Source organism: Symphalangus syndactylus, chromosome 11 (assembly GCF_028878055.3).
Source record: "Symphalangus syndactylus isolate Jambi chromosome 11, NHGRI_mSymSyn1-v2.1_pri, whole genome shotgun sequence".
NCBI classification, from domain to species: Eukaryota; Metazoa; Chordata; class Mammalia; order Primates; family Hylobatidae; genus Symphalangus; species Symphalangus syndactylus.
Genome location: NC_072433.2, coordinates 69,871,542 through 69,888,509, shown reverse-complemented (window position 1 = coordinate 69,888,509; position 16,968 = coordinate 69,871,542). Strand labels below are relative to the sequence as shown.

At 42.0% G+C, this 16,968-nt stretch overlaps 1 protein-coding gene across 1 annotated transcript in view; it reads right to left on the bottom strand.

Annotated features, from left to right (window-relative positions):
* Positions 1–16,968, bottom strand: part of LOC129457792 (V-type proton ATPase subunit S1-like) — a 258,643-nt gene that overhangs the window by 205,785 nt on the left and 35,890 nt on the right. The window contains exon 10 of the mRNA XM_063612829.1: positions 13,007–13,266. Coding sequence (XP_063468899.1) covers positions 13,237–13,266 — 30 coding nt within the window. The 3' untranslated portion in view covers positions 13,007–13,236. The remainder of the gene's footprint in view (positions 1–13,006; positions 13,267–16,968) is intronic.

The following is a 16,968-nucleotide window of genomic DNA, read 5'->3' as shown; positions in this document are numbered from 1 at the left end:
TTTTCCAGCAATTTTTTTTTAACTGAAAGTCATTTTCTAAGTTTTCTTCAACAGGTAACAATAATAGCTCCAGGACAAATTAGTGGCTTACACCATTGGAGCATCACATCTGTAGACCATGACTGCAGTGCACTAGTGTCTCTGTCAGCATGTGAGTTGTTTGCAATAGGACACATTACTGATCCAGAATAAGCACTGCCCCGCCCCTTCAGGTCTACAGGAAACCCCCAGGGGAGCCGTGAGACCATAAAGAGCTTACCTTCCCCCCAAAAGGTTAGAGACTAAACTACATTGAATAAGCCCTTTCTCTTGCAGGCTACTGGCTAGAAGTAGATGGCTCTGTGGTGGCATCTTTCCCACTCAGCTATACTTCAAATCATTTTTTGAAAGAATATCTTTAAAGAGGCCTCAGAGTTCTCTGAAGTCCTTCTACTGCTTTCTTTTAATTGCTAACTAGAAACTGAATTTAGAAAGGAGATAACCGGAGTTTTGGGGGATCTCTCTTAAACCACAAGGAAAGGCAAGACACCTACTGAAAGAGTAGGAAAATGCCATCCTGGTTTATTACAGAGTGGTTTCCTTTTCCCACAAATAACTCTAGTCAACATGCTGAGAACCACCTCAGGACCATGACATTTGGGCATAGGTCTCTTGATTCCACCCTTCTTTCCTGCTGGCTATTTCCCTACACCAGCATGGGGCAGAGCCAGGCAGAAGAGAAAGAAGAACAACTTGACTGCGTGTGGATTTTCTGGTAAAAGTTTAGTGAAGGACAAGGTTCAACCTGATTTCTGAAATAAATTTTTCAAGTGTTATTGGTACAAACTCAGTCTGTTCCCCATTACAACAGAGACCAAGAATTAACTATAATTTTGCTTCTATTTGATTCCCTGTAAGGACAAAACCACACTTTTAATGCCAACACATGCACAGTCTAACATTACAGTAAACCTTTTTCTGACGCATTTACAGATTGACAAAAAGAGAGAGAGAGAAAGAAATAAACTAAAACATTTGGCTAGGGCTTAGTTACTTCATTGAAAATCAGTAATATTTCAGAAAGTGGTACAATGTAGAAATTACTAAATCCATTCTTTAAAGACCCTCAGGTTAGAGTCTGAATTACTAGAAAAAGAAAGAAATGCAAATTGTTTATTATTTTCACATGTACAGTAAATTCAAAAAATTGTACTTCTTTCGAGAACCATATGGGACAGGCTTTCTTTTCATCAGGAGTAGTTTTGCTTGTTATGCCAAGAGCTAAAAAGATGTTTTTAATAACCAAAGCCAGTTTGTTATACAATCTGTCTGGATTTAGCTTGTAAGAGAGATGAAGATCCCTTGGGTAGAAAATAGAGGGTGATGGGGGAGTTGCCTGAGATGACAGAAAAGTAGTACAAAATACACAAAGATGATGATAAAAGATGATTCTAAAGGTAATCAGCTTAATTCGTGGTGGTAGAACTCCTGCATAGTTCATTGAGGAACCGTAGGAGGTGACTGGGGCTCCTTTTGTCAATGTGATCATGTTCTTTATGGGGAGAGTGTAAAAATAAATTGTGTGCTGGCAAACATGTCTCTTAAATAACTAAGTTTGGCGCAAGTGAGGAATTCACCCAACAACAGCCTCAGAGGATCTCAGAGAACATGACTCCTCTTTAAACATGGCTTTGGACAAAGGGAAGGCCAGCACCCTGTCTCAGATTAGGAAAAAAGAGTTACAAGAAATGAGAAGGATCTTGAGAGGGTTGCCCATGTGTGTTTCACTAGACCAGAATTTCAAAAAAAGATACACCAAAAACAAGTACCATAGCGGGATGAAGTTGTCATGGTCCATGATGAAATCAGAAAATTAAGGAAAGGATAGCACATTTTTCATAAAATTAAACAAATTTGTATTAAGAGCTAGTCTTTTATTGTAAGGTATATCCTTTCTATATTTCTCAAGTTAGAATATGCTTTATTACAGTAGATTGAATCAAAGGAAATTGTCAATATTTAACTGCTTTTGACCTACAAAAACAACAGTTTGCTAGCGTTCAACCTAACATTAAATGATGATAATTGGATATGGGAGATTCTAATGGCCTTATGTGGCAAAATATAGAGCTGGTAACCATATATCAGTATCTAGATTTGGTTTTGAAAGTTGTTTTGTCCATAAAATCCAGAAGAATAGTCATAAATATATATTGCCACTAAAGGGCATCTTAACCAGCAGACTTCTAGATTTTGAATGTGGTAAAATGAAACAATGCCCTCCCCTCCCCCCGCCCCTGCCAAATAAAAAGGATGATAGACCCAGCTGTGAAACAGAATGTCATGGTCATTGTTGGAACCAGCTCTGTAAGGAGAGGGTATAATTCCTGCATCTTGGGACACCAGGAGCACCAGAAAGACATGAAACAGCCCTTGAGATCCATGAGATAGCCTGAGACTAATTTTTCTTTATATAAGTGAGCTGGAAGAGGTGGGGGAGGGGGTGTCTTAATTTTACAAACAAATATCCTTGCTAAATTGTAAGTTTGTAAGTTATCTATAATATTTAGCAGGAGAAGAAATGAGGTTATAAGTAGAACTGGCCAAAAGTTATAGCAACCTGACTCCCATAACCAGGCTTCATGAATCTGAGAATTAAGGGATGGAAATAGGAGTAACCCTCTCACTAGAACCCCTGATGATTCACTAGCAAAGGTTTTGCTTCCCATACTTGCAACTTTCGGCTTGGCTGGTTTTGATTTCTTAGTTACAAAGAAAGAGGAATGCTTCCACCAAGAGACAAAACAACAATTCCATTCAACTGGAAGTTGAGACTGCCACATAGCCACTTTAGGGTCCTCACACCAGTGAATCCACAGGCAAAGGAGTTATATCAGTGGTTCCCAACTGGGAGTGGTTTTTGTCTCCCAGAGGACATTTGCAGTGCCTGAAAACATTTTTGGTCATCACAACTGGAGGAGGGGATGCTCCTAGGTATTATGTATCTAGTGGTAGAGGTCAAGGATGCTGCTAAATATCCTACTATGCACAGGATGTCCTTGCCCTCCCCCACTTTACATCCCCTCCCTCCCTTCCAAAAGGCCTGCCCTGCAGACATCCAATTCTAGTGTAAGACATGAAGACAGGTTCACAGAAACTATTTAACCAGGTACTACAATTGTGTATAATGTAAAATCTGTATTCAAAAATTAATATAAACAGTTCAGCCATTATGGAAAGCAATTTGGAGATTTCTCAAAGAACTAAGAGTTGAACTATCACTTGACCCAGCAAATGGGCATATACCCAAAGGAAAATAAATTGTTCTACCAAAAAGACACCTGCACTTGTATATTCATCACAGCACTATCACAATAGCAAAAGCATGGAATCAACCTAGGTGTCTATCAATGGTGAACTGAATAAAGAAAATGTGGTACATATACACTATGGGATACTACACGCCATACAAAAGAATGAAGCCACATCCTTTGCAGCAACATGGATGCAGCTGGACACCATTATCCTAACGGAATTCATGCAGGAACCGAAAACCAAATACCACATGTTCTCACTTATAAGTGGGAGCTAAACAGGGACACAAAGATGAGAACAATAGACAGTGGTGACTACTGCGGGGACTACTGGAGGGGAGTGAGGGTTCGAAGACTATCAGGTACATTATGCTCACTACCTGGGTGGCGGGATCATTCCTACATCAAACCCCACAACACGCAATTTACCCATGTAACAAACCTGCACATGTACTCCCTGAATCTAAAATAAAAGTTGATATAAAAAATAATGCACACACACACACACACATATTTATACAGGCTCCTTCCATGGCCCTGGAAGGGTCCCTAGCATTATGGTCTTTTTGGAAAAGTCTTAAAAATAAGCTATTTTGAACACAATCAGTCAACTTTCAAAATTATTTTGAACATTTGAACACAGTCAACTTTCAAAATTTGTAACTAGTTGTGATTTGTTTTCTCTTTCTTAACAGAGAATCACCTTCATACCTAGTTTATACTCGTAATTTCATATTCATTCTCCTAGAGAGGGCCTTCTATAGGAAGGAAAATAGTCTATGCTTCAAAATCTGCATCTGGCCCTGCAGAGCTCTAGCTGCACTTGAGGTCGGTTCAGAGCTGATACCCCAGAAAACAAATCAAATGACCCTTTTGCAACCGTAGGATGAAATAGATGCAAACTGCAGAGGAATGAAGAAAGTCAGCAAGTCCTGAGTTCTGACCTCAGGCATGTAGTGAATTCCACCAATTTAGTCTTCATTGTAGTTTGCATTAAGAAAATACCACTCTAAGAAGAAGGGCTGTCCTGGAAAATCAGGTTCAGTGTCAGAATGTGCACATCCTCAACAAGAAGAGGGATGCAGCTGAGGGTACAAGCAGCTCAAGAAAGAGGCCAGAACATCAAAATCTTCATCAGTGCATTTTTCTGGGCCCTAAACCTTTCCAAAGAGCAGGGAAATTACTAACGTGTAAAGAGAGCCTCAGATCTTATTGGAATGATTCACTGAAGTGGAAATGGAAAGTGCCTTGTTTGAGGAGAGCATTGAGACATTGAGTAGGTTTCTAAGTTCAATGTCACACATAAATGTGACAACAAAATTTTAAGGCCAGAGATGGGTTTTGCTCAGAATTGATGTCATTGCTGGCTAAAGATGAACAATTTGGGAAACACTTTATCACTTTAAAATACTTGCAAATAAAATTTAGCTCCTTAACCAAAAACTGCAATAATATGCATTCTACAGCCAAGTATTTTACAAAAAAAAAAAAAAATTCTTCACATTTCTAAGTTTTTCTGTGACAACTTTTACACTGAAGAAATTATATGTATCTTTCATGACCTAAATGTATAGATACTTTAGACATATTTTATTTTTTAACATTGTAAAACCATTTTTATCTCAGATCTAAAACAGGATGGATGGGTGGATGGATGGATGGATGGATGGATGTATAGATGGATGGATGGATGGATGGAGAGAAGGGACAGGGGTTGATAGGTGAAGAGTTGTTATGCTACAGCTCGAGCTAGGTGGCAAAAAAAAAAAAAAAAAAAACACTTCTTATGACAGAGAAAGGCTCTTCTCTTTAAGAATAATGGCATACCAAGCATGTTGGTTGTGAAAGGTGAGATTCCTAGAATTCAACCTACATAACAGAGTTCCAATAAAGAAGAATCAAAGCGTTCAACATGATAAAGAAAGAAAATTTGGAAGCCTCTGATGGTGGGCTGGGAAGAGAAGGCTTTTAGGCTTCTGAGACTGGGGGATGCACAAAGAATTTGGGGAAGAGGCCGGGCGCAGTGGCTTGTGCCTGTAATCCCAGCACTTTGGGAGGCCGAGGCGGGCGGATCACGAGGTCAGCAGATCGAGACCATCCTGGCTAACACGGTGAAACCCCATCTCTACTAAAAACACAAAAAAATTAGCCAGGCGTGGTGGCGGGCGCCTGTAGTCCCAGCTACTCGGGAGGCTGAGGCAGGAGAATGGCGTGAACCCAGGAGGCGGAGCTTGCAGTGAGCCGAGACCGCGCCACTGCACTCCGGCCTGGGTGACAGAGTGAGACTCCACCTCAAAAAAAAAAAAAAAAGAATTTGGGGGAAGAAAAAGAGAGATCCTTAAGGGGGTGAAAGTTCAGGGCTAAGAGACGAGCATGGCCAGTGAGAAATTCTCTGTCAGAGGGATTAGCATTAAATGTCCACGAAAAGAGAATTGGGAATGATTTCCTGCCTTAGGCTGTAATTATCCTATTAATTCCCCAACTTTTAGGAAAATCTGTGATACTCATGCCAACGTCAGGCAGCTGCTCTTATAACTGAGAGCCAGGGGAGAAGGTGAAGCCACCAGAGAAGTAACTGAGAACCACCAGAGGAAGGAAATCAGAACCAGAAGGCACAGTGAGAATGTGAGTCACCGCCACGCACACCCGGCCCACCCTCCTGCCGATACCCAGCTACGATGGGGAGCAGACTGACTTCTCACACGAAAGGGGCTCAAGCCACTTTATAGGAGAGTAAACTAAAGGTTGACGCAGAAGGTCAGAGGATTTGGGGACATCTGGGTAGCCAGCATCAGAGTCACATATGTTGCAAATATAACAACTAATTTGATCACCTACATTTGCCCTATTTTTCCTTAATAAAAACTTCAGAAGATTCAAACTGCATTTTAAATTCCAGTTCTTTGGAACTAGAGGTTTTGCTCTGGACCATTTGGTTCTTACAAAATGTTGTTGATCTCAGGAGCTAACAGCATCACATGGAAACATTGCAAGTTCTATCACACTGAAAGAAATCTGAAATAAAGGCAGGTCGTCTCAATGAGTTACACAGAAATGTTGGGTCGATTAATTTCATTAATCACGACCTTGAGGTGTGAGGGCATGGAAGAGCAGGGACAGGCAGGGACACAGGCAGAAGGACAGCTGCTCAGTATTCTGCTGGAAGATTGTGTCCCTTCTGTGTCTCCTCTGAGGAAGGGCAAGTGGCTGTTCCTCACCCGCCCCCAAGAAGGGGATCCTGTAACACTCTGGCTCCTCTGAGGACCTAGCTCCACCAATTTTCTTCCCTCTCTAGTATATATTTGTTTAACCTTTCCCTATTCCCCAGTTCCTCCAAACAACGCAGGGGCTCCCAACTGCAAAGGCAGTCAGCCTGGTGGGGTGCAACACTGTGTGGCTTGTTAGCACTGATTTCTTAGGCTGTTTATATAAATTAGAGAGTATTCCAGAGCTGCTCTGTAATATCACTCTCATATTCCGCAATGCTTTTTTGAGTGAGAAAGCTCTAGTTTGCTATCTGGGAATTGTCCATAGCCCACAGCCTATCTCAGCTACCCATGGACATTTATGCACCAGGGATCTCAAAGGAACAGAATGCTGTGAAGCCCGAAAATTGGGATACAGGGTAAAAACGTGTGGGCATTTCTGTGGGAGTGTATTACACATGTGAACCGCATTATTCATAATGTTGCAGCAGGCAAAACAAACACCTCATCACTAATGCCTTACCCTACAATATGCTCAAGTTTCTTCCATCTTATTAAAATCTTATTAAAATGGTTGCCTTAAATCCTTTCCGAAAAACTCTAAAACTGCTAGATATAAAACAAAGCAACAAATAAATTTTAGTTTGTCTAAACCCCTCTGTAAGTCTGTTTCCAATAGGAAACAGATGGCACCCTCAAATTAGGATAACTTAAGTGGGGTTTAGTTAAACAAGAACCTTTTATAAGCGTCCCAGTAGGGAATAGGAGAACCACAAGGGATCGTGTAGTGACCTGGGGCTAGCAGCAATGGAGTAACCATCCCTGAGTTGAAAGCAACAAGGGAAGAAGTTACTGAAATGCAGAAGGACAGAATGTGGAGGAGGCTGTCTTGAAAGGAACAGTGAACGTCAGAGAAGGGATGAAACCCAGTCTAAAGCATTCCCTCTGGGAGAGCCCCAAGGGATAAATATCCTGAGCTCCCTCTACTCCCTCTTTTCCATGGAGTGTGATGTTCACCAAGGACTTCCTATTGGGCAAATGCAGGAAATAAACACTCCTTAGTTCTTTTCTCACTTGATCTCTCTCCAGCATTTGACATGGCTGACTACACTTCCTTCATCTTGAAAGCCTGTTTTCCTCTGATTTCTGGGACACTACTCTTTCTTGGTTTGCTCTCTTCCTCTCTGATTTCTCCTACTCTAAATCTACAGATACGTCTTTCTCATCCTACTCCATAAATGATAGTGTTCCCCAGGGGCCTGTTATCAACCTATCCTTTCTTCTCGGGTGATCTCATTTATTTCTTCACCACTACCACCAAGTTTTCAACTTTCCCCATATGCCCATTACTTCCTGTCTTAGTTTGGGTTTCCCCAGAAGTAGATCCTGAAACAGGGATGTAGATGCAAATCGTTTGTTTTGGCAGTGATGCCTGGAAACACCATTAGGGGAGTGGGGAAGGGAGACAGGGAAGAGAAAGGAGCCCATAAAGTAAACATTATTAAGCAAGATTCCACAATGGCTTAGTCCTGCTGGGAAGCTCCAGGGAACAGCATAAAACATACTCCAGAGTTATCCCAAGCAAAGGGCAAACGAACTGCGGCATTTGTACACAATCCCTGAGAGTCATTGGTTGAGGGCTACTCCCAGAAAGCATTAATTCCTTACCCCTTCCAGCCTGTTGTGACCATAGGTAGAGAAGCCCCTGAGGACAGTTGTTGGCAAGGGAAAGATTTGCCTGAATACACCAAAATGGTAAGTGTCAAAGCAAGATGGGTGGAACACTGACAGCATCTACTACATTTCTAAATTTCTGTTTCTGGTCCAGATCTCTCTATTTTCCCCCGATCCACACAACCAACTGCCTACTTGGACCTCTATTGTCAGACTCCAGGGGCCTCCCACTCTCACCCTCACCTGTTTTCTCACTGATTGCAGAGCCTGACACCACCATCCTCACAACCCCAAATCAGATACCTACCATTCATTTGTGATTTGCTAATTGGTTGCCAACCTCCTAACACCTCTTTTAGATTCTACCTTCCATCCCACTGTTCGTTCAGGTCCTAATATTTTTTGCCTAAGCTATTGCAACAATCTCCTAATCACCACTTCTCTCTCTACTCTATCCACACTTCCACACCATGTAATTGTCTTGCTTGAAATCCTCCAAAATCTTCTTAAGAGCCTCTCAATTACCTCAAGTCAAGATTCTAAGTCTTGAGGTGAACACAACGATCTGGCCTCTCTCTTCATCTCCAGCTTCTCCTTCTTAACTCCTCTAAACATATTCTATCTACCTACCCACACACATGTGTTCATAGTTCTCCACACATGACAGAGCCTAGACTTTGCATATGTGTTTCCTTCTGCCATGCTTTCATCTTGCCTTCAACTCCAACTTGTGTCAAACATCACTTTTTTGCCATTTTGTTCCAGATCTCCAAGGAGACAGCTCTTAGGCTATGTTTCTGCAGCACTAACAATTACTGAGCAATAATCACATATCTAATGGGTTTATAGTAAAGGTATTCATATGAATAGTGTAGGTTCTTTACTTGAAGATTGGAACATGCCAGAAGTGATCCAAAAAGATGAAGACCTAATGGATAAGCATACAATTGTTCATAATAATGCTCAACATCAGACATAAAGATGTCTTAAGATGTCTCTTTTTCGCTGAAGAGATTCAAGTTATGAGCAGACTTGGCTCTGGGAATCTACCATGATGGTTCGAGTAAGGCTTTTTATACCAGATCTAGATTCTATCATCAACATTGTTATTATGCGGATCAAAGGGTACATCAGTGGATTGTCCAGCCACAGATGTCAAAGACCAATTTACCATTACAACAAAGATAATCTAATCTGATTAACACTCCTGCCCATCAGCCTTTTAGGGTTACTGGGCTGCTACTCACCCTCTGCCACTCCAGTGTCTCAACATCCCTATGGAAACTAAGCATTCTGTTTCAAAGGTAACATCAACCTCCACCCATAGCCTACAGAGGACAGCCACCAGGGTACTTTTCAAAAGTGCTGATGCCACGTTCCCAATGTGTTCCTCAGTGCTATGACAAAGGGAGTGTCCTCCGGGCCTTTACAGAGAAAAATAGTTACGGGGAGGGAGAGCTGTTCATGCATGATAAATCCATTCCTACATCCCAATCATTTAAGTTACTGCATTTCTCTTCTTTCTCTAATACTAAGAAATGACTGATCCCTCTACTTCATTTAGTGTGTGCCACTGTTGAATCTAGGTTTTAAACAACAAACTGAGCAAACTGTTAGGAACACTTCCAGCCGCTCAAACCAGCATATTTAATCCAAAATCTCTGGTGAGAGAACCCATATCCAAAAAATTCATCCAGTGTAAAATTACACAGCTCATTCCCTGGGCTGGCACCTCCAAAATCCATTACCATACATAATCTCCCAAATCTTTTGTGGCATAAGTTAGCAAAACTATTTTTGCAATTTGATTATCACAGATTTGACTTTACAATTGGTTCCCTGGTATATGCCAGAATATGACTCTAATTGCCTAAAGGCAATGAGAAAAATTGACACTCCCAGGCAAGACAACTATTTCTGGTGAGGTCATCACAGTGTCTTCAAGCAAGGCAGGAATAGCATTGTCTCACAGGGGTTGCTTCTGCTAACAAGAAAAAACTTAGTGGAATTTGTGAGTTCAATATTTTTAAAAAGTTAAATCCTCCCAAAAGTCACTATTCTATTCTCAACGTTCCCCTCTTTTTTTATTTTTAATTTTATTTTATTTTTGAGACAGGGTCTTACTCTGTCACTCAGGCTAGAATGCAGTGGCACAATCGTAGCTTACCACAGCCTCAAATTTCTGAACTCAAGTGATCCTCCAGCCTCAGTCTCCTGAGTAGCTAGGACTACCGCTCATGCCACCACACCCAGCTAATTTTTTTGTTGTTGTTTGTAGACACAGGATCTTGCTGTGTTGCCCAGGCTGATCTCGAACCCCTGGGCAAAAGTGATCCTCCTGCCTCAGCCTCCCAAAATACTGGGATTACAGGCATAAGCCACTGTGTCTGGCCTATTTTATTGTATTATTTCTAGAGACAAGGTCTCACTCTGTCACTCAGACTGGAATGCAGTGACATGATCATAGCCCACAGTAACCTCAAACTCCTGGGCTCAAGCAATGCTCTTGCTTTAGCCTCCTAAGTAACTAGAACTATAGGTGCATGCCAGCACCCTTATCTAATATTGTAGAATTTTTTTGAATAGACAGGGTCTCACTATGTTGCTCAATCTGGTCTTGAACTCCTGGCATCAAGTGATCCTCCTGCCTTGGCTTCCCAAAGTGCTGAGGATACAGGCATGAGCCACTGCTCTTAGCCTGTCAGGGTTCTTCTGTTTTGTGATCATTATGCTTGTGTTCATATAAGAGATCCAGCAAAGCTATGAATTTCACCTGCAATGCAGGTAAGCAGTTTGCAGGATCTGACCTGTGTCTGATTTTCCACCATACCGGCCCTTTGACAAGATATAAGGGATCTCTTTAGATGAGTCATAGAAACTTCCCAGACTGTAAGCCATTGGGCACAGTTAAAAAGAGCCAGTCTAACCTGCAGCATATCATCCATACCCATGGTGACTATCCCAGTTTGCTTGGCACCATCCTATTTATGTCTGCTATCTGAGAATTGTTAACTACACTCGTTTTCTCTTTCAAAAGTGTCCTAGTTTGAGCAATACATTATGTTTACCCTTCACGTAGCTGTAACCTAGCAAACAACTACTTATAACACCAGTGGATGCTCAAGGGAACCACAATAAAAATTTGTTTTATTACTGAATACCATTCTCTAAGGCTGACAGTTTCCACTGGTTTAAAGCCAAATGGAGTTGGATAATCAGTCATAGATTTGCATTTTCTTGAGAGTCTGTTCCCTGCAATCCTCTTGGTACTAACAACTACATAAATCAGGATTCTTCATTGCACAGTACAGAATCAACTGTTATTAAAACAGAAAGAAATTTACTATAAAGTATGGGATCTTACAGAATTCTGAGAGGGCCAGAACCAAACCTACATTCACAGCCAAGAAAATTGCAGCCAAAATAAATGCTCAACATGAGACTGTCCCACCAGAAAACTCGCTGTCATTATCATCTACTGCTTACTACCTAGGATGGGACTAGACAGAAGACCCATCATGACAGCTGCCCAGAAGATTTTCTTGCTCTGTGTGTGACCCTCCACTGCACATGGTTCCCGTCTGCATTCTAAGTTTTGTGTAGGAGTAGTATCTTCTTAGTAGAACCTAGCTCCTGTACCGAACCCTACCTGGGAAAATGCAATGTCATCTTTATATTTAAGATCTCTTTAAGACAGAAGGTATATTATTAGAGACGCTTTGGTGAGGATGAAGGTTGAATCAATCTTCAGTATCTGCCAAGAGCTGAAAAGGATGATGAGGAATGCATATGAAAGACAGCAACGGTAAGAACATCAGTGGTGGCTCCAGAATTTCTATTAAGGAAGCATTTAGAGGGCACTATCTCATTGGAAGGAAGATCAGGGGATATGTCTCAAAGCTGTGTTTGCATAGCAAGCACACTGTTATTGCTTAGCTCTATTGTTTATTCCAAGTGGACCTGAGAGCTCATGGAGGTCTAAATCAGACAAGTGAGACAATCCCGGCCCCTTGACCAGATGGAAAGGTAAAATATGGCCACGACTATAACCCCTACTTCACAGATGGAGCTGTACTGCTTCTGAACAGCAAAGGACAAGAAGGTCCTTAAATAAAGTGCTCTGCCACATGGACTGGAGTCCTCCCTCAACATTTCTATGAAAGAGAAAATGACTATTTTTAAAACAAAATTGGGACATAATATCTAGAAATGCAAATTATGTTACAAAATAGTTTAAATTATGAACTTCCAGATAATCTTGGTTTATTACTTCTATAATTATCACATCCAAACTGGCACAGGCAAGGAAGACCAAGTGTGTTTTCCCTTCTCTGGGTTGCCAATCTTTCTCTCTCTCTCTCTCCCTCTCCCTCCCTCCCTCCCTCTCCTCCTCCTCCTCTTCCTCCTGCTCCTCCTCCTCCTCCTTCTCCTCCTCCTCCACCTCCTTTTCCTCCTCCTCCTCCTCCTTCTTCTTCTTCTCTCTCTCTCTCTCTCTTTCTTTTTCCCTACTTGAAATATCCCTTTGCTTTCAGCGTACTTTGAGGCAACTAACAGTCATATTTGTCTCTGTGGGATCCCTGAGATGCCTTTTTTGATTGCCCCAAGTCTACCTAAGTAGGCCAGTAGATGGTTCAAAAAGAATTCATTATCTATTCCCTTTTTTTGTTTTTTCATTTTTTTTTTTGTAATCAAGCCATTTGGTGAAAATATGTAATTCACAAGTCAAATAGCACAGAACAGAAACAACTTTCGGAGCCCACTGTGGACGTGGTGGGGGCCAGCCTGTGCTGCTAAACATAGATTTTGCTGATCTGTTGGCTTCTCAGTTCATACCATTCAGCCCCCTGGCTCCTCAGCAGCTCCTTCTCTTCGGCTGTGTCTCGAGGTTTCAGCTGCGAGAAGTGGGCAGGAGAGGCGATGAGATCGTATTGTCGGTCCAGATATCGCAGGTAGATGAGCATGTGCGGGGCGTAGGCCAACACCAGCAGCAGGATCAGGGACATTGCCAGGCCGATCAGAAGAGCTGGTGAGAAGGAGGAGGTGCAGTCTTGGGCCTTGGTAAATCATCCCCCCTTGATGGCAAAACCTTGGATCTGCAGGAGAAAGGAAGGAGCTGAAGTGATACATCCCTTCTCTCCTAGGATCTACTTCCCAGTTGGGCTGGCAGTTCTGGCCCCTAGGTAGCCAAATTTAACATACTGTCACTATATTTGCTGAATAATTTAACCACACAACTTGACAAATGTGATTGTGCTTATGGGGATAATGCAACTCAATCTTAAAACAGGACTGACCCAGAAATTCTGGGATGTATGGATGTCATAACTAGGAGGCTCATGAAATTCAAGACTCTGAAATAAAACCTTGATTTCAAGGCTCTGAAATAAAACCTCTTTTAATCTGATCCTTAGAAATATTCCAGTTCATGTAAAAACCACAACTGCTGTGGTGTCTCTAAAATTCAAAGCACACTCAAAATTTTATAAGGGTAGTATAAGTTTCACAAAGATTTTAAGTCTCCGTTCCTCTGCCTTTGATTCTATTGACAGGAATGAGGAAGAGTCTTTGAAGGGGAATGTCATGATCCTTAGTGAGGTAAAACATAAATAATAATCATAAAAGCTAACACATATTGAAGGTTTTTGTGCACCATATACTGCCTTAATTTGTTTAGTAGGCAAAGAGCCTATGAGTAACTTACTATTTTATTCCTACTTTATGGATGAGGAAACTGAGGCACAGAAAAATTAAGTAACTTGCCCAGAGTCACATAACAGTAAATGGTGTGATGGTGTAATTGAAACCTGGGCAGTGGGCGACAGACTCATACTCCATAGCTCCTGGTGGGTTCTGTCTCTTCCTCCTCCCTACCCTCTCTCTCTCTCTCTCTATTGGTTTTATCATACAGGCTTTGTCCCATTTTTGGAAGAGGTGGATACCAGCCCCTCCTTGCATCCTACCCATTAGGTTTAATGGCAAAAACCGCAATCACTTTTGCACCAACCAAATAGTAAGAAAAGCTTCCATTGTGTGCAGATGAAATGGTATAATTACTTGAAAGGAAGAGAGGTTCAAATTGAGAACTGGCACTGATATCTAATACTGTCAAAATGAAACAGGACTACAGAGCAATTACTTTAAAACAAGAGCCATCGCTTGTGGAAGACAGCTTCCTGTCTAGCTGACTTTAAAAGTATGACCCTACACAGCATTTCCTCATTCAGACACCTACTCGATTTTTAAAGAGTACATCAGACAACTGAACTATCCCTGAGTGCTTTACTGAAAATTCACTTTGATGGCTTCAGTGAGCACTTTGGCATTGTCTCATGCTAAAATTATTGAGGCCGCCCGTCACTCCACAGACACAAGGGGCCTTGCTCGCCCAACTGTCTGTGCTCTCGAATGAACCCAAAGCAGATCCTGAAGGAAACTCTTGTCCTGGCTTCGGGGATCCCTGCCCCGCACCTCCTGTAAAGAGACAAAGTGACCTTCTCTTCAGACTGGTGCCTGAAGAGTCAAGCTCCTCCATGACAAAAAAGGACCTCTCTTGATTCTGCAACTCCAGCCAAGGAGAACGTCCTCAGGTTGACTGCCACTTAATTCTTTTTTTTTTTTCTTTCTTGAGATGGAGTTTTGCTCTTGTCGCCCAGGCTGGAGTGCAATGACAGGATTTCGGCTCACTGCAACCTCCACCTCCAGGGTTCAAGCGATTCTCCTGCCTCAGCCTCCCAAGTAGCTGGGATTACAGGTGCTTGCCACCATGCCCAGCTAATTTTTGTATTTTTAGTAGAGACAGGGTTTCACCATGTTGGCCGGGCTAGTCTCGAACTCCTGACCTCAGGTGATCCACCCATCTTGGCCTCCTAAAGTGCTGGGATTACAGGCTTGAGCCACCACGCCCGGCCAACTGCCACTTAATTCTTAACAAGACTTGGTTGAGAACAGTAAGTGTGGAGAATGCCTGAAGGATACATTGTCCACCCATTTCCTGGACTAGAGGTTATACAGACACACTGTTTCTAGCTCACAGGTGAGTTTTGTTTGACCCAGTACTCGGAATATCCTGAAAATTTCCTGTGAGAATCTACCATTCTAGCTTCTATTGAAAAGACCCAGCAACACCAGCCCTGCATTCCTACAAAGCAAAAATCAGCTGCAGTTGAATTTGTAAAATGCTCATTGTGATGAAGCCTACCCTTTGCCACGGTCCCAGCCCAACTCACCAGTTACCCAAGGTACTTGAGTTTGCCGCACCAGCCACATCGCTGTATACTCTATTCCCACCATAAGCCAGGCCAGAAGAGCTGTGCATGTGGACAGCAGCCTTTTGTACACATACCTCACCACCATCACCATCACCTCCTCTCCCCTGGACTGAGCTTGTGTTCTGCCATCTCTTCACATGAAGGGGGTTTCAACAAGGCCAACCTATCCCTCTGAAAGCTGTGTTTATAATAAGAATGCTGATGAGGATGTATACATCTCACACCACCAGGGATGAATGTGCTTATCCCAAGCACATTGGCAGTAGTCTTAGGGAGCCTGTGAACATGTAACTGAGTGTTTCTCATACTGGCTGCTCCAGAACTTCAGAGCCAAATTCCTGTGCCGCCTCCAGCCAGTGCAGACAGATGGTCTCGTGGTTTTGTATATTAACCTCACTGGTGGCTCTGACATTTTCTTCCTTTGTGTTTCTCTACCCCCAAGTCTTTGCTAAATTTTTTGTTTTAATTTTTTATTATAAAATATATATGATATAAAATTTATCATCTAACCATTTTAAGTGTATACAGTTCAGGGATATTAAGTACATTCACATTGTTGTGCAACCATTGCCGCCATCCATCTCCAGAATGCTTTCACATCTTGCAATACTGAAACATTACTCCCATTAAACACTAACTGCCCATTCCCTCCTCCCTTCAGTCCCTGGCAACTACTATTCTACTTTCCATCTTGGGGTTTGACAACTGTAAGTACCTCATATAAATGAAATGATGCAATATTTGTCCTGTTGTGGCTGGCTTATTCCACTTAGCATTATGTCTTCAACATTCATTCATGTTGTAGCATGTATCCAAATTTCCTTCCCCTTTTTAAATTTAATTTTTTTTGAGGCATCTGTCACTCAGGCTGGAGTGCAGTGGTACAGTCTTGGCTCACTGAAGCCTCGACCTCCTGGGCTAAAGCAATCCTCCCACCTCAGCCTCCCAAGTAGCTGGGACTACAGGTGACACCACTATGCCCCCAGCTAATTTCTTTTTTAAAAATTGTTTGTAGCGATGGGGGTCTTACTATGTTGCCTAGGCTGGTCTCAAACTCCTGGGCTCAAGAGTGATCCTCCTGTCTCAGCCTCCCTAAGTGCTGGGTTTAAAGGCATGAGCCACCATGCCCAACCCCTAAATTTTCTTCATTTTTAATGCTGAATAATACTCTATTGTACATATACACTAGATTTGTTGATCCATTCATCCATTGATAGACATTTGGGTTGCTTGCACCTTTTAGTTATTGTGAATAATGCTGCCATGAACGTAGGTATAAACACAGGTGAAAGCTGTTCAAGTCCCTGTTTTCAACTATTTGGGGTATACAGCCAGAAGCAGAGTTGCTGGATCCCTTGGTAATTGTATGTTTAACTTCTTGAGGAAACTGCATACTATTTGCCACAGCATCCACACCGTTCTACATTCCCAACAGCAATGCACAAGAGTTCCAACTTCTCCCTGTCCTTGCCAACACTTTTTATTTTCTTTTGTTTGTTTGTTGTTATTTATAATAGCCATCCTAAT